The following is a 23,431-nucleotide window of genomic DNA, read 5'->3' as shown; positions in this document are numbered from 1 at the left end:
GTTTGTGAACTGTCTGTCGGGATGTGTAGTTACAATATAACTAACTACTGTAGCTACATTGTATCAATTAACGTGTGCCAACTATTACTGCTACGCGATTACGTCATGCACGCTCGCTCGTGGCCGCTCGTGGTACTGTGAGGAATTGTCCCAGCAGCACCTCTTCGCCTGCCTCCGCCCCACCAGTCATGCTACGGACAGGACCGCAACATTTTCAGCCAAACTACAAGGAAACATAAACACAAAGTCTCCAATTTCACTGAACATACCAAGTGGAACGATTCTTCTTCTAGACACATCTGGTGCTGCGACATTTCATTTGGTTAGCGGGTGTACGCATGGGAGTGATCCGGCAAAAGAAAAGGCAGAAGGTAAATCAGGCTATCGTTTTCATCCAGATTGTTCTTCGGTGCACTGTCTGCTGTGACTGGTACACTTACTGTCACAAAAGCTTTGCTATCGATAAAAGAAATTACAGGAGTGAAATACAAAATGATAATACTGATAGCATTGAATATGTGAATAAGATACAAAACATGTTAGTCTAACTCTTTAATACTGTACATCTGAATAGGTTTGGCCTTTGTAGCTGGCAACCTGGGTTGAACGTGTCATGATGTCGGTATAGCACGCATACTGAGTCATTCATTAGACTAGAAGCAGTCTGTGCGATGCATCCAGGTAGCCTATTGAGGACGGAACGCAAATTCAATGTACATTGACTGTGTGCCTGAGGTATAGAATGTTTGCAACACTTCCACATATTTTGTTCCATGGTAATTATTAGTAGGGAGTAGGATACTTTGTTTTTAAAAAGCATGCAGACTACAATTTCAGGTAGAACCATAGTTATAGGCCACAGTTGGCTAAATCGTAGCTATGGAGTTATTACATAGGTTATTATTATTACATAGTTATTACATAGGTTATTATTACATAGTTATTACATAGGTTATTATTACATAGTTATTACATAGGTTATTATTATTACATAGTTATTACATAGGTTATTATTACATAGTTATTACATAGGTTATTATTACATAGTTATTACATAGGTTATTATTACATAGTTATTACATAGGTTATTATTACATAGTTATTACATAGGTTATTATTATGACATAGTTATTACATAGGTTATTATTGGTCTGGTGTAAAGTCATATGTGCTCAAATGTTTTGTAGCTAATTAGCAAAATATACAAATTTAAAAAAAATATGTATCATGTAAATGCAAGAAATGAAAACATTTTGACACTCAGCCTCAAAAAATATTTGGTTATTTGGCCTACTGAAAAGCCTGCCTATGTCCCAGCTAGGCCCACAGTTGTTTAACTCACCCATGTCATCTTGCACAACACAAATGCCCTATAATCAGTTCTGACCACTAAATCATATTATTTAAATGACATGTTGGCAACTGTGGGGTCATAGCTAACCCGTGGGATGAACCAGTGGTTAACAGTTGGCAGCTGCCCATTGCGCCATTGCTGAGGGACCATGAGGCTTTTCTAGGTCACCATCTATCTACTAACGAGCCACAAGACTCTCAACATACCAGTGTATCTGTCTGCCCTTACCAACGTGTGTGTGAGAGAGTGTGCATGCGTTTGAGTGTCTAACATAGGGTTGACTGCAATATTTTTTCCTGATTGTACTCGTCTCAGGTCTGCATGCTGTTAGTTGCTGCCGATCTGAGCTCTACCTGACAAGGATCAGGTGAAACACAGCCTTGTCCACCAGGCATTTAATTGTGAACGTTCCAAGGGGAGATGCATGCTGTTAGTTGCTGCCGATCTGAGCTCTACCTGACAAGGATCAGGTGAAACACAGCCTTGTCCACCAGGCATTTAATTGTGAACGTTCCAAGGGGAGATGCATGCTGTTAGTTGCTGCCGATCTGAGCTCTACCTGACAAGGATCAGGTGAAACACAGCCTTGTCCACCAGGCATTTAATTGTGAACGTTCCAAGGGGAGATGCATGCTGTTAGTTGCTGCCGATCTGAGCTCTACCTGACAAGGATCAGGTGAAACACAGCCTTGTCCACCAGGCATTTAATTGTGAACGTTCCAAGGGGAGATGCATGCTGTTAGTTGCTGCCGATCTGAGCTCTACCTGACAAGGATCAGGTGAAACACAGCCTTGTCCACCAGGCATTTAATTGTGAACGTTCCAAGGGGAGATGCATGCTGTTAGTTGCTGCCGATCTGAGCTCTACCTGACAAGGATCAGGTGAAACACAGCCTTGTCCACCAGGCATTTAATTGTGAACATTCCAAGGGGAGATGAATCAGGCTGTTAGTTGCTGCCGATCTGAGCTCTACCTGACAAGGATCAGGTGAAACACAGCCTTGTCCACCAGGCATTTAATTGTGAACGTTCCAAGGGGAGATGCATGCTGTTAGTTGCTGCCGATCTGAGCTCTACCTGACAAGGATCAGGTGAAACACAGCCTTGTCCACCAGGCATTTAATTGTGAACATTCCAAGGGGAGATGAATCAGGCTGTTAGTTGCTGCCGATCTGAGCTCTACCTGACAAGGATCAGGTGAAACACAGCCTTGTCCACCAGGCATTTAATTGTGAACGTTCCAAGGGGAGATGCATGCTGTTAGTTGCTGCCGATCTGAGCTCTACCTGACAAGGATCAGGTGAAACACAGCCTTGTCCACCAGGCATTTAATTGTGAACGTTCCAAGGGGAGATGCATGCTGTTAGTTGCTGCCGATCTGAGCTCCACCTGACAAGGATCAGGTGAAACACAGCCTTGTCCACCAGGCATTTAATTGTGAACGTTCCAAGGGGAGATGCATGCTGTTAGTTGCTGCCGATCTGAGCTCCACCTGACAAGGATCAGGTGAAACACAGCCTTGTCCACCAGGCATTTAATTGTGAACGTTCCAAGGGGAGATGAATCAGGCTGTTTTTCTTCTTTCTTTCAACCACCCAGAACAGCACAGCTTTTATAACTTTGAATTCAGGATTGGTATGTAGATGTGGTGTTGTATGCCACTCAAGCACTACATCTGCTGCTCCTGGTAGAGTTCTGCTGCAACCCACTAAGAGGGTACTGCTCACTCTGAGTCAGATTCAGCATGTCCTCCACTCTGTCCATGTTATGGCTGACTGGCTCTGGGAACCATGGAATAAAGGGAGAAAGCAGGACAGAGTCATATCGCCCAAGGTTCCTCTATGTCATCCAGCATCACGCAGATTACTGTTATGGCCTAGAGAGATTGTGTGGGCGTTGGAACAGCGTTGTGTTTGCTGTGTGTGTGTGTGTGTGTGTGTGTGTGTGTGTGTGTTTTGCCAGCTAACAACGTCCACTTTGTCCCATAACTACATCATTAATTTTGTTTATTACATGCTATCATGCAACTATAATGAAATAATGGTTCCACATGAATTGGTCTGTTATTTGTGAATCTTTCCTAATGTATAGTTATTTCCCTCTCTACTCTAGAACTAGTTGTAATAGCAGTAGTGCTATAACATGCCCTAAGAACATAATCTGATATAATATTATCATAATATTCAAATTCCTCTGTTCTCTCTCTCCTCAGGTTGTATCCTATTCATTAGTGGCAGCACAGGGGGAGGAGCCATGAGTGAAGGGGAGGGGCTCTTCCACAGCGTGCAGGTGGGTGACTCCACCTTCACTGTGCTGACCCGCTATCAGCAGCTCCGCGCTATCGGGTCTGGTGCCCAGGGCATTGTCTGGTGAGTGGGCATGGCACAGACACACTGTTATTTAAACTCCTCACAAGCATCCTGTTGTTGCATTGACTGAACATGATGAGTCATTCCTTCAATAGATGGTGGAATACTTGGGTTCCACAGCAATCAAGGTGTGGTGTCCTATTTTCATGGAAAACAGTGATAAATGATGGCGTCTCCTTTCCTCCCACTCCTCTGTGTGTCTGTCTATGTAGCTCGGCCCTGGACAGTGTCCTTGGGGTCCCTGTGGCGGTGAAGAAACTGAGCCGGCCCTTCCAGAACCAGACCCACGCCAAGCGGGCCTATAGGGAGCTGGTGCTGCTCAAGTGCGTCAATCACAAAAATGTACGTCACTGTGGACATGCTCAGCTGTCCACGTATGTGGGTCTTTTAGACATAATCATTATGGCAAATTCCTTTGTGTGTGACATCATCGGCTAACTGCACTGTATGTGTGTATGAAATTATTGATTTAGTCTTATATCACCAAATGAGTGTCATATTTCTGTCTCCTGATATATTGTCTCTTCTCCTCCAGATTATTAGGCTCCTGAATGTCTTCACACCACAGAATTCACTGGAGGAGTTCCAGGATCTGTAAGTTGGCTGCAGGCTCATATTTTTTGCTTATCCTTCTATGGTAAGCATTATTCTCCTCATCACTGCTGCAGGGCTGCACTGCCTCCTTCCTATGAGGGGTCTGTTGCTTGAGAGAGAGAGGATGCTATGTAATCACAAGCTTAGTAGTGACCTTCAAAGGTTACACATTGTAACACATTATTATACATAAAAAAAGATCTACATGACCGTTTTGCAGGAGACAAGGAAATAACTGAGAAATAACCTCAGAGTAATATATAGAGGGATACCTTAAAATGAAAGTTTCAATAGTTTTCAGGAATAAAAGAGATAATATTACGACTTCCATTATGTATATGTTATAAAACTCTAGATTTCAGTGGGCGGGGCTACATAATAGAGGAGTCGTGGTTGGCTGGACCAGATGTAAGTACTGGGATCTTATGAGTGGTTGTCCCATGAAGTTAGATAGAGGACTCTAGATGGATATAAGCAGGTTTAGCATGGACATTGATGGGGAGTAGGGCTGACCCTATTTAGTCGACTGGTCGATTTTTTGGTCGATAGGCTGTTTGTCGACCAAGATCTTTTTTTGTTGAGCACACGAGACACCTGTCTGATTTGCTTCTGAATCGGTGTTCTAATCCAGGGATGCAACGGTCCAAGAATAAGGGGAGTGTGGCTCAGATGCACAAGGCACATCTCTCTCCAGCCATTTTGTGTGTATTTGTTGTTTCATAACTTCATTATGAGCATTATTTGCTGTGTCTATCAATTCCCCATTACATATATCACCAGTAGTGGCCTACATTTACTGTTGATTCCCATAATTTCTAAACTGCAATGTTTATTTGGTTATGGTAATTTCTGTTAGGCTAATGCATTCAACATGTTAAATTCAGCAGAAAAAGAAACGTCCCTTTTTCAGGACCCTGTCTTTGAAAGATAAATCGTAAAAATCCAAATAACTTCACAGATCTTCATTGTAAAGGGTTTAAACACTGTTTATCGTGCTTGTTCAATGAATCATAAATAATTAATGAACATGCACCTGTGGAACGGAGTTAAGACACTAACAGCTTATAGATGGTAGGCAAATAAGGTCCCAGTTATGAAAACTTAGGACACTAAAGAGGCCTTTCTACTGACTCTGAAAAACACCAAAAGAAAGATGCTCAGAGTCCCTGCTCATCGCTTGAACGTGCCGTAGGGATGCTGCAAGTAGGCATGAGGACTGCAGATGTGGCCAGGGCAATAAATTGCAATGTCCGTACTGTGAGACGCCTAAGACAGCGCTACAGGGAGACAGGATGGACAGCTGATCGTCCTTGCAGTGGCAGACCACGTGTAACAACACCTGCACAGGATCGGTACATCCGAACATCACACCTGCGGGACAGGTACAGGATGGCAACAACTGCCAACATCCCTCCATCAAAGACAGACTGTCCGCAATAGGCTGAGAGAGGCTGGACTGAGGGCTTGTAGGCCTGTTGTAAGGCAGGTCCTCACCAGACATCACCGGCAACAACTTCACCTATGGGCACAAACCCACCGTCGCTGGACCAGACAAGTCTGGCAAAAAGTGCTCTTCACTGATGAGTCGCTGTTTTGTCTCACCAGGTGTGATGGTCGGATTCGCGTTTATCGCCGAAGGAATGAGCGTTACACCGAGTCCTGTACTCTGGAGTGGGATCGATTTTTAGGTGGACGGTCCGTCATGGTCTGGGGCGGTGTGTCACAGCATCATCAGACTGAGCTTGTTGTCATTGCAGGCAATCTCAATGCTGTGCATTACAGGGAAGACATCCTCCTCCCTCATGTGGTACCCTTCCTGGAGGCTCATCCTGACATGACCCTCCATCATGACAATGCTACCAGCCATCGTTCTGTGCATGATTTCCTGCAAGACAGGAATGTCAGTGTGCTGCCATGGCCAGCGAAGAGCCCAGATCTCAATCCCATTGAGCACGTCTGGGATCTGTTGGATTGGAGGGTGAGGGCTAAGGACATTCACCCCAGAAATGTCCAGGAACTTGCAGGTGCCTTGGTGGAAGGGTGGGGTAACAACTTACAGCAATAACTGGCAAATCTGGTGCAGTTCATGAGGAGGAGATGCACTGCAGTACTTAATGCAGCTGGTGGCCACACCAGATACTGACTGTTACTTCTGATTTTTACCCCCCATTTGTTCAGGGACACATTATTCCATTTCTGTTAGTCACATGTATGTGGAACTTGTTCAGTTTATGTCTCATTTGCTGAATCTTGTTATGTTCATACAAATATTTACACAGGTTAAGTTTGCTGAAAAGAAATGCAGTTGACAGTGAGAGGACATTTATTTTTTTGCTGAGTTACAGTCCTTTACCGTTCTCGTTGCAAAGCTCACAACCTATGATACGCTTATGAGAAACACATTTTTGTTAATTACATCCCATTTAGGAGTTCTGTAAATGTATCCGTTGTCTTTTGTTTGAAACGCTCCTGTCAATGTTGAGTAAGACACGCACCTGATTATGCATATGGAAGTAGGCCTAGACCTGACCTGATTGGTCTGATTAGTATAATTCCAGCTCTCTCCAATTCGATAACCACTCGGCATGAAAGGGAAAAATGTAATGCTCTTATCCAGTGGAAACGTTGTTAAAAACTTGTGTACTTCTTATTCCAAATAGCCTACAGCTGTGTCTGGCCCGAGCTCACTGGTGGGGGAAACACTGAGGGCCCAGAATATTTTATACAATTCTGCAAGTTTGCTAGCGTGAGTTTCGAGCTGACCAAGTTGGTAGTTGATACATTGTTGTAAGTTTGTTGTTTTTATAATTTTAATTTAGATTGAAAAAGAATGTAGATTAACCACAGACAATGATTTTGAGATACAAAGAATATTAAAAATGAAATGGAAACTGTTCCACAAAAATGTGCATATGTAAATCATAACTGGCACGCAGATCGGTAGAAATGGTAAGATAAATTGGCTCTCCAAATGGAGAAGGTTGCAGACCGCTGGTGTAGCCTGTTACTGGCAACTTCAGGGCCATAACGGCAGAATCTGCGAAGGCCAGCAGCTGCAGGAGGAGGGCCGGGAACAGGTTTTTTAGACTATCTTGATCTCTGGCTCCCTCTTGAGTCATTTGTGTCTTAATTATGTAATCAAGCAGCGTGCTTGAAGCAAGTTCAGTAGATATACATAGGGTTGCACATTTTGGGGAATATTCAGTGGTGGAAACTTTCAGTGGGAATTAACCGAAATATATGGGAATTAACAGAAATATATGCAAATTAATATTGAGGCCATTTAAATTTAGATGTTTGTTGCATTGGATATATTTATCATATCATATGGAGATGGAAACATAAACCTTTTACATTTTCATAAGAAGACATAATTGCAAATGCTTCCAATAGAAATTTTTAAAATGATTTAGTTACGAATTTAACTTTAATTAAATGAGTTGACCCTTCACATGGGATGATTTCACTGAACAACAAAAGAAAGGGAACATTGAATGACCACCAATGATCCATCGCCCAAAAACATTATCAACATACATCTGTAAAATGATAGTCTAGAAACTCAAGCTTTTGTTGTCTTCCTCTCAGGCTCCCATGTCTTCTCCCTGGACCTCCTCAATGTCCACACCACTTGAACATCAGACTCTGAGGCCTCATCTTCACTGTCACTTTCCAACCTTGTTGAGGATGGCTTATTGTCAAGCCTCAAATTGGCCCGGATGGCCACCAATTTTTTAACCCTCATAAGCATATCATTAGTGTGCAAGATCTTGAGAATCAGCTGCACATGTGATGGAAGAATGCACTGTGCATGCAGAAGGTTGCAATTCCATTGAATCGGGGATAGTTTAACCAAAATATGCCACAATACCTAAAATTGCCTTATGTGTATCCCACAAAAAAAGGTTCACTGTTATAAGCTAACTTTTTAAAAAATATAAGCAAAATTCCCCATATTCCAAGGTTTAACTTCCCTTGGAAAATTTCTGGAAAGTTTACCGACCCTTTGCAACCCTGCATATAGAGAAGTTTATTTTTATTAAAACACATATGGTGTTTCTATATATGGACAAATGCACGTTTTACAATTTTGTTTAAATGATTGGTCGGGAAAAATGATTGGTCGACCATTAGGCACAGCCCTATTGGGGTGGTCTATCTAACTCTATGGGTGGTCCCCTCTGTCTGTTTGCCAGCTACCTGGTGATGGAGCTGATGGATGCCAGTCTGTGCCAGGTCATCCACATGGATCTGGACCATGAGAGGATGTCCTACCTGCTCTACCAGATCCTCTGTGGCATCAGACACCTGCACTCCGCTGGCATCATCCACAGGGTCAGTCATTGGCTGGTCATAAATGGTTGTGAATATGTGTTGTATGCAGATAATAACATAAGCCATGTAGACATCTACTGTACTTGCCTAATCATCATCACTACCATTATCCCCACCATCATAACCATTATCATCATAACCATTATTATCATCACCATTGTAACCAGCATCATCACCACCACCATCATACGCATCATCATCATCATCACCACCATCGTCATCACTACCATCATAATCACCATCATCACCTCCACCATCATAACCATCATCACCACCACCATTATAACATCATCACCATCATCATCACCATCATTCACCACCATCATAACCATCACCACCATCATCATCACCACCATTATAACCATCACCACCATCATTATCACCACCACCATCATAACCATCACCACCATCGTCATCACTACCATCATAATCACCATCATTACCTCCACCATCATAACCATCATCACCACCACCATTATAACATCATCACCATCATCACCATCATCATCACCATCATTCACCACCATCATAACCACCACCATCATAACCATCACCACCATCATCATCACCACCATTATAACCATCATAACCATCACCACCATCATTATCACCACCACCACCATCAGCATCCTAACCATCATTATCACCATCATCATCATCATCACCATCATTCACCACCATCATAACCACCACCATCATAACCATCACCACCATTATAACCATCATAACCATCACCACCATCATTATCACCACCATCACCACCATCAGCATCCTAACCATCATTATCACCATCATCATCATAACCATCATTCACCACCATCATGACCATCATCCCTACCATCATCACCACCACCACTATCATCACCACCATCATAACCATCACAATCAACACCACTGTCATCACCACCACCACCATCATAACATCACCATCATAACCATCACCATCTTGACCATCACCACCATCATAACCATCTTCACCACCACCATCATAACCATCACCATCACCATAACCTTCACCATCATCATCATCATCATAACATCACCACCATCATCATCACTACCATCATAATCACCATCATCACCTCCACCATCATAACCATCACCATCAACACCACCGTTATCACCACTATCATCACCACCATCATAACATCATCATCGCCATAATCATCACCATCATTACCTTCACCATCAACATCACCGCCATCACCACCACCATCACCATCATCATAACCATCACCACCACCTCCATCATAACCATCACCATCGTAACCATCACCGTCATAACCACCACCATCATCACCACCATCATCACCATCAACACAACCATCATCATCACCATCATCGTCATAACCACCACCATCATCACCACCATCATAACCATCACAACCATCACAACCATCATCATCACCACCATCATAACCATCACCACCATCACAACCATCATCATCATAACCATCATCGTCATCACAACCATCATCACCACCACCATCATAATCACCATCATCACCTCCACCATCATAACCATCATCACCATCACAACCATCACCATCATAATCACCATCATCACCTCCACCATCATAACCATCATCACCATCACAACCATCACCATCATAATCATCACCACCATCGTCATCACTACCATCATAATCACCATCATCACCTCCACCATCATCACCACCACCATTATAACATCACCACCATCATCACCACCACCATCATAACCATCACCATCATCACCACCATTGTCATCGTAACCATCATCATCACCACCATCGTAACCATCATCATCACCACCATCGTAACCATCATCATCATCACCACCATTGTAACCATCATCATCACCACCAGCATCATAACCACCATCATCATCACCATCATCACTACCCGCATCATCACCACCATCATAACCATCATTATCACCATCATAACCATCATCATGACCACCATTGTAACCATCATCACCACCACCATTATAACATCACCACCATCATCACCACCACCATCATAACCATCACCATCATCACCACCATTGTCATCGTAACCATCATCATCACCACCATCGTAACCATCATCATCACCACCATCATAACCGTCATTATCATCACCATCATCACCTCCACCATCATCACCACCACCATCATAACCATCATCACCACCACCATTATAACATCACCACCATCATCACCACCACCATCATAACCATCACCATCATCACCACCATCATCAACAGAACTACCATCGTAACCATCACCACCACCATCGTACCCATCATCATCATCATCACCACCATCGTAACCATCATCATCATCATCACCACCAGCATCATAACCACCACCATTATAACATCATCACCATCACACCATCATCACCATCATCACCACCATCAGCATCCTAACCATCATTATCACCATCATCATCATCACCATCATAATCATCATTAGCATCATAACCATTATATTCCCCACCGCCATCATAACATCATCATCATGACCATCATCACCACCACCACCATCATGACCATCATCACCACCATCATCATAACCATCATCATCATCACAATCAATTTATTAACTTTGTTTGTATCTCCTCTAGGACCTGAAGCCCAGTAACATAGTGGTGAAGTCTGACTGTACTCTGAAGATCCTGGACTTTGGGCTGGCCAGAACAGCCTGTACTAACTTCATGATGACCCCTTACGTTGTTACCCGATACTACAGAGCACCAGAGGTCATCCTGGGCATGAAGTATAAAGAGAATGGTAAGAAATGCTCAAGGATATTACCTTTTATTCTTAATTCCCACCAACAGAATAAAACACTATTAGTTACTTGATTATAAATGTCTATTTTGCACTGTTGACCATCTATGGCTGTTCTCCTTTTACCAGCAGCAAGGGTCCACATATGACTGGTTATGGTGCTGTGTGAGATGAATGTGTGTGGTGTGTGTGTAACCTCTATGTTTGTTTTCCTCCAAGTGGACATCTGGTCAGTGGGATGCATCATGGGAGAGATGGTGAAGGGCAGCGTTATATTCCAGGGAACGGATCGTATCCTTACCCAGTTGATCTATGACTATGACTATATGCTGTCTTTACATCTATAAATGACCATTGTGTCTGTGGGTTTAAACTCTATTTGGTTCACTTTTAGAGACTTTGTATAATGTGTTTGCCAGGTTGACTTCCGCATGGCAAGGTCAGGCATGTCAGGACCTTCTTTCCCACATTCAATTGAAACAACAACATCAGCTAGCTACTTCCTTAGCACACAGGCATTTCATTCACATTGATGAATTGATGGTCCGTACTAACTCGAAAAGTCTGGATCCTAATTGCTAAAGCCTCTTGCTACTTCTGTGTATGGTGCAATAATCAATATCCCATTTCCTATGTTCCTGAACCTCCCCCTGAGGTATAACTAGGTGTTTTGCATTAGTTTGTATACGTGTCCTGAACCAGCTCCGTATCAGACATTGACCAGTGGAACAAGGTGATTGAGGTTCTGGGCACGCCCCCCATGGAGTTTATGAACCGTTTGATGGAGACTGTGAGGAACTATGTGATGAACAAGCCCCAGTACCCCGGGGTCAGCTTCTCTCAACTCTTCCCTGACTGGGCCTTCCCGGCAGAGACAGAGCAGGATCAACTCAAGAGTAAGACTTATACCACCTACAGATGTCTACACACATTCTCTCTCTCTCTCTCTCTCTCTCTCTCTCTCTCTCTCTCTCGCTCTTCTCACCCTCTCTCTCACACTCTCCCTCTCTCTCTCTCTCTCGCTCTCTCACACTCTCTCTCACACTCTCTCTCACACTCTCTCTCTCTCTCTCGCTCTCTCACACTCTCTCACACTCTCTCTCACTCTCTCTCTCTCTCTCTCTCTCTCTTTTTATTGTTTAGCACCTTCCTATCTGATATGCTTCTGACTGAAATATGACATTGGCATATTTTCTGCCTTGTTATCGCTGCAGCCAGTCAAGCACGGGACCTGCTTTCCAAGATGCTGGTGATTGACCCAGAGAGCCGTATTTCAGTGGAAGATGCCCTGGATCACCCCTACATCCACATGTGGTACGACCCAGGAGAGGCTGATGCAGTAAGTCTGGATGTAATATATTAATAAGATTACCCCTACATCCACATGTGGTACGACCCAGGAGAGGCTGATGCAGTGAGTCTGGCTGTAATATAATAATAAGATAAGCCATTTAACAAATGATCAGGCAGTCATACATTTGTTATGGGTGGTTCCGGGAATCAAACCCACTATCCCTGCTTGGCAAGAGCCTTGCTTTACCAACTGAGCTACAGCTAGGAAGGTGGAAGGTGTTCATCAATGAAAAGTTTAAATACTGAGAGAGTGAGAGACTATCCTAGCAACGTGATCTGAAGAACTGTAATACCCTAGCAACGTCATCTGAAGAACTGTAATACCCTATCAATGTGATCTGAAGAACTGTAATATCCTATGTTTCCCGAGTAGTGGCTGAACAAGGACATATTAATTATAAATCTAGCTGTTTTTCTATACATCTGCAGGACAGAATGCTCAGGGGAGGTGGTGTGTGTCTCTTTGTTAACAACAGCTGGTGTGCCATATCTAATATTGAGGAAGTCTCAAGATTCTGCTTGCCTGAGTTAGAATACCTAATGATAAGCTGTAGAGCATACTATTTACCAATTGAGTTTTCATCTACAGTTGAAATCGGAAGTTTACATACACCTTAGCCAAGTACATTTCAACTCAGATTTTCACAATTCCTGACATTTAATCCTCGTAAAATTCCCTGTTTTAGGTCAGTTAGGAAAACCACTTCATTTTAAGAATGTGAAATGTCAGAATAATAGTAGAGAGAATGATTTGATTTGATTTGATTTCTTTCATCACATTCCCAGTGTGTAAAACGTTTACATACACACAATTAGTATTTGGTAGCATTGCCTTTAAAAATTATTGAACTTTGGTCAAACGTTTCCGGTAGCGTTCCACAAGGTGAATTTTGGCCCATTCCTCCTGACAGAGCTGGTGTAACTGAGTCAGGTTTGTAGACCTCCTTGCTCGCACACGCTTTTTCAGTTCTGCCCACAAATTTTCTATGGGATTGAGGTCAGGGCTTTGTGATGGCCCCTCCAATACCTTGACTTTGTTGTCCTTAAGCCATTTTGCCACAACTTTGGAAGTATGCTTGGGGTCTTTGTCCAGTTGGAAGACCCATTTGTGACCAAGCTTTAACCTCCTGACTGAGTCTTGAGATGTTGCTTCAATATATCCACATCATTTCCCTCCCTCATGATGCCATGCAGCAAAGCACCCCGACAACATGATCCTGCCACCCCCGTGCTTCACGGTTGGGATGGTGTTCTTCGGCTTGCAAGCCTCCCCCTTTTTCCTCCAAACATAACGATGGTTATTATGGCCAAACAGTTCTATTTTTGTTTCATCAGACCAGAGGACATTTCTCCAAAAAGTACGATCTTTATCCCCATGTGCAGTTGCAAACCGTAGTCTGTCTTTTTTTATGGCGGGTTTTGGAGCAGTGGCTTCTTTCTTGCTGAGCAGTTTATCAGGTTATGTCGATATAGGACTCGTTTTACTGTGGATATAGATACTTTTGTCCCTGTTTCCTCCAGCATCTTCACAAGGTCCTTTGCTGTTATTCTGGGATTGATTTGCACTTTTCACACCAAAGTACATTCATTTCTAGGAGACAGAATGCACCTCCTTCCTGAGCGGTATGACGGCTGCGTGGTCCCATGGTGTTTATACTTGCGTACTATTGTTTGTACAGATGAACGTGGTACCGTCAGGCATTTGGAAATTGGCAACGATGAACCAGACTTGTGGAGGTCTACAATTTTTTTCTGAGGTCTTGGCTGATTTCTTTTGATTTTCCCATGATATCAAGCAAAGAGTCACTAAGTTTGAAGGTAGGCCTTGAAATACATCCACAGGTACACCTCCAATTGACTCAGATTATGTAAATTAGCCTATCAGCAGCTTCTAAAGCCATGACATCATTTTCTGGAATTTTCCAAGTTGTTCAAAGTCACAGTCAACATAGTGTATGTGATCTTCTTACCCACTGAGATTGTCATGCAGTGAATTATAAGTGAAATAATCTGTCTGTAAACAATTGTTAGAAAAATTACTTGTGTCATGCACAAACCAGATGTCCTAACCGACTTGCCAAAACTATAGTTTGTGTCAGGACCCGGTTTCGAACCTGGGTCTTCGGAGTGAGAAACAGTCACTTAACCAACTGAGCCACGAATAGACAGCAGAACCCAGAAGATGAGGCAGACACAGCAGTACTTAAGACGGTGTATTTAATAAAGAAAAAATCCTAAAATACAAAAAATGGCAAATCCAAAAGGTGGTAGGAAAAACACAAAAAGACCTCAAAAGAAACTCACCAAAAATAAACAAAAACAAAAAACAGAATACCACAAGAACTTCACCCGGAATCGACAAGAGCACACAGAACACTAGGGCAGGGTGCTAACATACAAACACAGAGCACAGAACTGAGGGAAACAAAGGGTTTAAATACAATCAGGGGAAACGAGACACAGGTGCAAATAATAATGGGGATCAAGGGAAAAACATAGGGACAAAAAGCACAATGGGGACATCTACTGACCAAAACCCGGAACAACCCTGGCCAAATCCTGACAGAATCCCCCCTAGGAACGGCTCCTGACGTTCCTACCAGCTCTCTCAGGGTGGAGGACCCTGAACTGACGAATGAGGTCAGGGTCCAGGATGTCTTTGGCAGGAACCCAGGAGCGCTCCTCAGGACCGTAGCCTTCCCAGTCCACCAGATACTGCCAGGACCGCTGCACCCGGCGGGAATCCAGTATCCGGTGGACGGTATAAGCCGGCTGGCCTCCAATGACACGAGGCGGAGGGGGAGGTCTGTCTGCCGGGACAAGGGGAGAAAAAACAACAGGTTTTAACAATGACACATGAAATGTGGGATTAATCTTAAGGGATCTGGGTAAGTGTAGGCGATAAGAAACTGGGTTAACTCTCCTGGCAACCTTGAAGGGACCGATGTATTTTTGGGACAGCTTGCGAGACTCCACCCGTAGAGGTAAGTCTCTTGTGGAAAGCCAGACTCTCTGGCCGGGGCGCAGGGTAGGCCCGGGACGGCGACGTCTGTTGGCTTGTTGTTGATACCTCTGTGAGGAACGCATCAGATTAAGACGGGTCTTCCTCCACATAAGCCGACAGCGTCTGACGAACCTCAAGGCTGACGGCACTCTGACTTCTGCCTCCTGGTCCGGGAACAATGGAGGAGCATAGCCAAACTGACACTCGTGCGGGGACATACCAGTGGAGGAGGAGCGCAAGGTGTTGTGCGCGTATTCGGCCCAAACAATAAAGGATGACCATGTGGACGGGTTGTCACGAGTCATACATCGGAGGGTGGCCTCCAGCTCTTGATTCATCCTCTCTGTTTGGCCGTTGGACTCCGGATGGTACCCTGAAGATAGACTGGCAGAAGCCCCCATGAGTTGGCAGAAGGCCTTCCAAAACCTTGAGGCGAACTGGGGACCTCTGTCAGAAACCACATCTTGAGGAATGCCGAAGACTCGGAACACATGATTAATTACCAACTCAGCCGTTTCCTTGGCAGAAGGTAACTTAGTCAGAGGGACGAACCTGGCCGCCTTTGAAAACCTGTCGATTATGACTAGGATAGTAGTATTGCCATGGGATGGAGGAAGTCCAGTAATAAAGTCCAATGAGATATGGGACCAGGGTCTGTGGGGAACAGGTAAAGGGTGAAGGAGTCCTTGAGGGCGGAGGTGAGAAGATTTGCCCTGGCAGCACACGGGGCAGGCATTGACGAAAGTGGCAACGTCTTCTCTTATGGTAGGCCACCAGAACTTACGCTGGATGAACTCCAAGGTGCGACCTACGCCCGGATGACAGGTGAGGCGAGAGGAGTGCCCCCACAGAAGGACCTGAGTCCTCACTGCCTTGGGGACAAACAACCGATTGGCAGGGTCTCCTTTAGGGTCCGGTTCGCTAGCTTGAGCACGTCTCACGGTATCCTCAACTTGCCACGAGATCGGAGCCACAATCTTAGCAGCAGGAAGGACAGGCATGTCCGTGTCATCTCGAATGGCAGGAGCGTAGACTCGGGACAGGGCATCCGGTTTGAGATTCTTCGACCCGGGCCGATAGGTGAGGATAAACTGGAATCGATTGAAGAAAAGAGACCATCTAGCTTGTCTAGAGTTCAATCGCTTCGCCTGCTGGATATACTCCAGATTTTTGTGGTCCGTAAGCACTTGAAACGGGTGAGAAGCCCCCTCGAGCCAGTGTCTCCATTCCTTCAATGCCATCTTAACCGCTAGGAGTTCACGATCCCCCACATCGTAGTTCCTCTCAGTCGGGGTAAGCCGGTGTGAGAAGAAAGCGCACGGATGAAGCTTCTTGTCTTCACCCCTCTGAGACAGGACAGCTCCAACACCAACCTCTGATGCGTCTACCTCCACCACAAATGGTTCATCCGTAGTCGGTAGTATCAGGATGGGAGCAGAGAGGACGCGCTGCTTGAGTCCTTGGAAGGCCGTCTCAGCTTCTCTTCCCCACAAAAACCTTGCATTGCCACCTTTGGTTAAAGCTGAGAGAGGAGCTGCCACCAAACTGAAGTTCTTGATGAACTTGCGGTAAAAGTTTGTGAAGCCCAGGAAACGCTGAACATCCTTAACGGATTTGGGGGTGGGCCAATCCGCTACCGCCCCTACCTTCCTAGGGTCCATTTGGACTCGACCGGGTTCCACTACAAATCCCAGGAATTGTACTCGGGATGAATGGAATTCACATTTTTCCGGCTTAACGTACAGATGGCTGTCCAGGAGGCGTTTGAGTACTTGTCTGACATGCTTAGTGTGTTCTTGAAGGGAGCTCGAAAAGATGAGGATGTCATCCAAGTAAACGAACACAAATATGTTAAGCATATCCCTAAGCACATCGTTTATGAGCGCTTGGAACACCGCTGGGGCGTTGGTCAGGCCGAAGGGCATCACCAAGTATTCATAGTGACCAGTAGGCGTGTTGAAAGCGGTCTTCCACTCGTCACCAGGTCTGATCCGCACAAGATGGTATGCGTTCCGCAGGTCAAGCTTAGTGAAAACAACTGCTTCCTGGAGCAGCTCGAAGGCTGTGGCCATAAGGGGTAGCGGGTAACGGTTACGGACGGTTATGTCATTGAGTCCCCGGTAGTCGATGCAAGGACGTAATCCACCATCTTTCTTGGCCACAAAGAAAAACCCTGCTCCCGCCGGGGAGGTTGATGGACGCATGAGGCCTGCTTCCAGAGAGTCCTTGATGTAGGTATCCATAGCAGCTCGTTCGGGTGGAGATAGGGAAAGATCCGACCCCTGGGGGGCAAGTGCCCGGAAACAGGTCGATGGGGCAATCGTAAGATCTATGGGGTGGTAGCATGGTGGCCCTCTGTTTGCTAAACACCAGTTTGAGGTCATGGTAACACTCGGGAACTCGGGTCAGGTCGATGGATTCTAAAGACTCGGGAGTAGAACTCGGGAATTCTGGAAAATACAAGTAGCTTGGCACGTAGGACCCCACTGCTTGATAGTGCCCACAGACCAGTCGATGTGAGGGTTATGGCTGTGAAGCCAGGGGTATCCAAGGACGAGAGGGAACTCGGAACAGGAGATCAAATGAAAGTTCATCAATTCCTGGTGTTGTGAAACTGAAAGTCTCAAGGAGGTAGTGACATGAGTGACAAGTCCAGATCCCAAAGGGCTTCCATCCAATGTAGTAACCCTCATGGGGTCACTTAGAGGTTCAGAGGGAACGCCATTCTCCTTCGCCCAGACACCATCCATGAAGTTACCTGCGGCTCCAGAGTCTACCAAGGCTTGAAGGTGAAGCTTGTGGTTGTCCCAGGAGAGGGTGACTGGAATGAGCAGACGGGAGTTGGACGGATGGGAGGAGGTTATGTTTCCCGTTACAGTTCCCCCGGTCTGTACGGGACAGAGCGTTTCCCTGGAGCCCGGGACACGTGGAACGGAAATGGCCCGGTTTGCCGCAATATAGACAGCGTCGCTCCCTCATCCGGCGGTCTCTCTCAGCCTGGGAGATGCGTCCAATCTGCATGGGTTCCGGTGGAGCCAGCGATGATAAAGGTGGGGACTCGGAGCTGGGACTGATAGGGGCTAGAGGTCTACGGTTGAGTTCTCTCTCTCAGACGCTGGTCAATGCGTGAGGCCAACTTGATCAGGGACTCGAGATTGTCCGGTGGTTCCCGAGTGGCCAGTTCATCTTGGATAGTGTCGGAAAGGCCTTTCAGAAAGCACACCGTGAGCGCCTCGTTGTTCCAGCCACTCGCTGCTGCCACCGTGCGGAACTGGATGGCATAGTCCGTCACGCTGCGCCAACCTTGATGGAGAGTCAGGAGCTGTTTGGCTGAGTCAGAACCACTGCTTGGGCCTTGAAACACTCGTTTGAATTCCTCAGCAAAGGCAGAGTAGCTGGCACAGCAGGAACTATGGGCATCCCACACAGCAGTAGCCCAGGCCAGGGCTTTTTCCGACAGCAGGGTGATGATATATGCGATCTTAGACCGGTCGGTGGGAAACGACGAGGGTTGCAGCTCAAAGGAGAGAGAACATTGAGTGAGAAACCCTTTACAAGCACTTGGATCACCTGAGAACCGTTGGGGAGGTGGAAGACGAGGTTCAGCCAGGGGGTTAACTGCCATGGGTACGTGAACCTGAGGTACTGGGACGGAAACTGTTGCCGGGGTAAGTCGATCAGATATTTGCTTAATGGAAGTCAGCATCTCCGACAGAAGATGAGAATGTCTAGCCATTAAGGCCTCTTGCTGAACCAGGGCGGCTTCGTGGCGTTGGACAGTCTCCTGGTGGTGGGACAGCGTGGCAAAAAGGTCCTGGGAACTGGCTGCCTCTGGGTTCATTTTTGGCTCTGTGTTTCTGTCAGGACCCGGTTTCGAACCTGGGTCTTCGGAGTGAGAAACAGTCACTTAACCAACTGAGCCACGAATAGACAGCAGAACCCAGAAGATGAGGCAGACACAGCAGTACTTAAGACGGTGTATTTAATAAAGAAAAAATCCTAAAATACAAAAAATGGCAAATCCAAAAGGTGGTAGGAAAAACACAAAAAGACCTCAAAAGAAACTCACCAAAAATAAACAAAAACAAAAAACAGAATACCACAAGAACTTCACCCGGAATCGACAAGAGCACACAGAACACTAGGGCAGGGTGCTAACATACAAACACAGAGCACAGAACTGAGGGAAACAAAGGGTTTAAATACAATCAGGGGAAACGAGACACAGGTGCAAATAATAATGGGGATCAAGGGAAAAACATAGGGACAAAAAGCACAATGGGGACATCTACTGACCAAAACCCGGAACAACCCTGGCCAAATCCTGACAGTTTGTTAACAAGAAATTTGTGGAGTGGTTGAAAAACAAGTTTTAATGACTCCAACCTAAGTGTATGTAAACTTCCGACTTCAACTGTATATTTTTTCCTGGCTGTCTATTTACGACCACAAACCGATGCTGACAGTAAGACCGCACTCAACAAGCTGTATAGAGCCATAAGCAAACAATAAAATGCTCACCCAGAGGCGGCACCCCTAGTGTCCTCTTTAATGCAGGAAAACTGAAATCCGTTCTACCAGCATTTCAGCTGTGCAACGAGAGGCAAAAAAAACTCTAGATGACCTCCATAAATGAAGTGGTTGCTAAGCTACAGGAGTGTTTCGCTACAACAGACTGGGGTATGTTCCAGGATTCATCTAATTGCATCGACGACATTGTGTCCGTACATACATGTCCCAACCAGAAGCCATGGATTACAGGCGACATCCTGACTGAGCTAAAGGCTAGAGCTGCCACTTTCAAGGAGCAGGACACTAATCTGGACGCTTATAAGAAATCCCGCTATGCCCTCCAACAAACCATCAAACAGGTGAAGTGTCAATACAGGACCAAGATCGAATCCTACTACCACGGCTCTGATTCTCATCGGATAGGGCATGGCTTGCAAACTATCACAGATTACAAAGGGAAACCCAGTCGCGAGCTGTCCAGTGACGAGCTAAATACCTTATATGCTTGCTACGAGGCTAGCAACACTAAACCATACATGAGAGCACCAGCTGACTTTGTGATCACACTCTCCGTAGCCGATGTGAGGCAGTGTGGTGTCAGGACAACAACTCCTCCCTCAATGTCAGCAAGACAAAAGAGCTGATTGTGGACTACAGGGAATGGATGGACGAGCAGTGGAGCAGGTCGAGAGCTTCAAGTTTCTCGGTGTCCACATAACTAAGGATATTATCATGGTCCACTCACACCAACACAGTCATGGGCACGACAATGCCTCTTCCCCTTCAGGAGGCTGAAAAGATTCAGCATGGGCCCTCCAATCCTTAAAATGTTATACAGCTGTACCATTGAGAGAATCTTGACTGACTGCATCATAGCTTGGTATGGCAACTGCTTGACATCCGACCACAAGGCACAACAGAGGGTAGTGCATAGAATTACCTGCCATCTAAGACTTCTATACCAGGCGGTGTCAGAGGAAGGCCATAAAAATGGTAAAAGACTCCAGCCACCCAAGTCATAGACTGTTCCCTCTGCTACCACACAGCAAGCGGTACCGATTGACCAAGTCGGGAATCAACAGGACCCTAAACAGCTTTTACCCCCAAGCAATAAGACTGATAAATAGTAAGTCCGGGTAGCTATTGGTTAACTATTTAACTATCTGTATTGACCCACTTTGCACTAACACTTTTGACTCATCACATACGTTGCTGTTACTCTTTATTATCTATCCTGTTGCCTAGTCTCTTTACCCCTACCTATATGTACATATCTACCTCAATTACCTTGTACCCCTGCACATGGACTCTGTACTGGTACCCCGTGTACAAGTTATCATTACTCATTGTGTATTTATTCCTTGTGTTATTATTTGATATTTTTCTATTATTTTACAAATGAAAAAGTTCTTTGCTTTGTTGGGAAGTATTTCACTGTTAGTCTACACCTGTTGTTTATGAAGCATGTGACAAGTACAATTTGATTTTCTATTCCTCTGTTTGTGTCAACTCCTTGTAACACTCATTTGGGCTCACACGGTCCAACTGTCAATAACTGTCTGTGTATGCTGTGATTACGTCTGTAGCCACCACCACAGATATCTGATAAACAGCTGGAGGAGCGAGAACACAGCATTGAACAGTGGAAAGGTATGACAACTGTTTTGTTTGTATTTACCTTACTGTCCATTCCCCCACAGCCATTATAGAGCTTCTGCTACCTCTCTGTACAAGGATGGTTTATAGGTTTATGTTTTGGCAGCCCATAGCCTGCCTTCCTTCAGCCCATAGCCTTCCTTCAGCCCATAGCCTGCCTTCCTTCAGCCCATAGCCTGCCTTCCTTCAGCCCATAGCCTTTCTTCAGCCCATAGCCTGCCTTCCTTCAGCCCATAGCCTTCCTTCAGCCCATAGCCTGCCTTCCATCAGCCCATAGCCTGCCTTCCTTCAGCTCATAGCCTGCCTTCCATCAGCCCATAGTCTGCCTTCCTTCAGCCCATAGCCTGCCTTCCTTCAGCTCATAGCCTTCCTTCAGCCCATAGCCTGCCTTTCTTCAGCCCATAGCCTGCCTTCCTTCAGCCCATAGCCTGCCTTCCTTCAGCCCATAGCCTGCCTTCCTTCAGCCCATAGCCTGCCTTCCTTCAGCCCATAGCCTTCCTTCAGTCAGCCCATAGCCTGCCTTCCTTCAGCCCATAGCCTTCCTTCAGCCCATAGCCTGCCTTCCATCAGCCCATAGCCTGTCTTCAGTCAGCCCATAGCCTTCCTTCAGTCAGCCCATAGCCTGCCTTCCTTCAGCCCATAGCCTTCCTTCAGTCAGCCCATAGCCTGCCTTCCTTCAGCCCATAGCCTTCCTTCAGCCCATAGCCTGCCTTCCTTCAGCCCATAGCCTGCCTGCATTCCGTCAACCCATAGCCTGCCTTCCTTCAGCCCATAGCCTGCCTTCCTTCAGCCCATAGCCTGCCTCCCTTCAGCCCATAGCCTGCCTGCCTTCCGTCAGCCCATAGCCTGCCTTCCTTCAGCCCATAGCCTGTCTTCCTTCAGCCCATAGCCTGTCTTCCTTCAGCCCATAGCCTGTCTTCCTTCAGCCCATAGCCTGTCTTCCTTCAGTCAGCCCATAGTTTGCCTTCAGTCAGCCCATAGCCTTCCTTCAGTCAGCCCATAGCCTGCCTTCCATCTCTGTGAGTCAAGGACACCTTTCCTTTAATTTCTTCCAGAGCTGATCTATGACGAGTTAATGGACTGGGAGGAGAGGAACCAGAATGGAGTAATGAAGGAGGACTGTGCAGGTGAATGACCATGGATACTGTGTGCTTCTGACACGTTTTTAAAGTATATCTCCCTGTTGCTGAGGGCCTTGAGGAATGACATTTACAGGATACCTTCCCCAATGTTCACTGTTGGTGAGATCATCTTGGTCCTTATAATCCTTACTCACTTTCTCTAAGCCCAAAAATGAGAAGGTCAGGGTGTGAGTCACACTGTCATATGTTTTGATGATGCCATACTGTGTATCACTTCATGGGCCCTTATCTCTCTCTCTTTCTCTCACTCTCTTTCTCTCTGTCTTTCTCTCTCTCACTGTCTTTCTCTCTCTCTCACTGTCTTTTTCTCTCTCTCTCACGGTCTTTCTCTCTCTCTCTCTCTGTGTGCTGTCT

At 45.6% G+C, this 23,431-nt stretch overlaps 1 protein-coding gene across 1 annotated transcript in view; it reads left to right on the top strand.

The window, feature by feature from the left end:
* Window positions 1-132: 132 nt before the first annotated feature.
* LOC135544088 (mitogen-activated protein kinase 9-like) overlaps window positions 133-23,431 on the top strand; it is a 26,631-nt gene continuing 3,332 nt past the window's right edge. The window contains exons 1-11 of the mRNA XM_064971467.1: window positions 133-371; window positions 3,567-3,723; window positions 3,936-4,065; window positions 4,259-4,317; window positions 8,514-8,652; window positions 11,245-11,410; window positions 11,630-11,701; window positions 12,124-12,306; window positions 12,625-12,749; window positions 21,866-21,929; window positions 22,991-23,062. Coding sequence (XP_064827539.1) covers window positions 3,608-3,723; window positions 3,936-4,065; window positions 4,259-4,317; window positions 8,514-8,652; window positions 11,245-11,410; window positions 11,630-11,701; window positions 12,124-12,306; window positions 12,625-12,749; window positions 21,866-21,929; window positions 22,991-23,062 — 1,126 coding nt within the window. The 5' untranslated portion in view covers window positions 133-371; window positions 3,567-3,607. The remainder of the gene's footprint in view (window positions 372-3,566; window positions 3,724-3,935; window positions 4,066-4,258; window positions 4,318-8,513; window positions 8,653-11,244; window positions 11,411-11,629; window positions 11,702-12,123; window positions 12,307-12,624; window positions 12,750-21,865; window positions 21,930-22,990; window positions 23,063-23,431) is intronic.

This window comes from Oncorhynchus masou, chromosome 8 (genome assembly GCF_036934945.1).
Source record: "Oncorhynchus masou masou isolate Uvic2021 chromosome 8, UVic_Omas_1.1, whole genome shotgun sequence".
Taxonomy (NCBI): domain Eukaryota; kingdom Metazoa; phylum Chordata; class Actinopteri; order Salmoniformes; family Salmonidae; genus Oncorhynchus; species Oncorhynchus masou.
The sequence above is the reverse complement of the archived record's forward strand: the minus strand, read 5'-3'. Positions and strand labels throughout refer to the sequence as shown.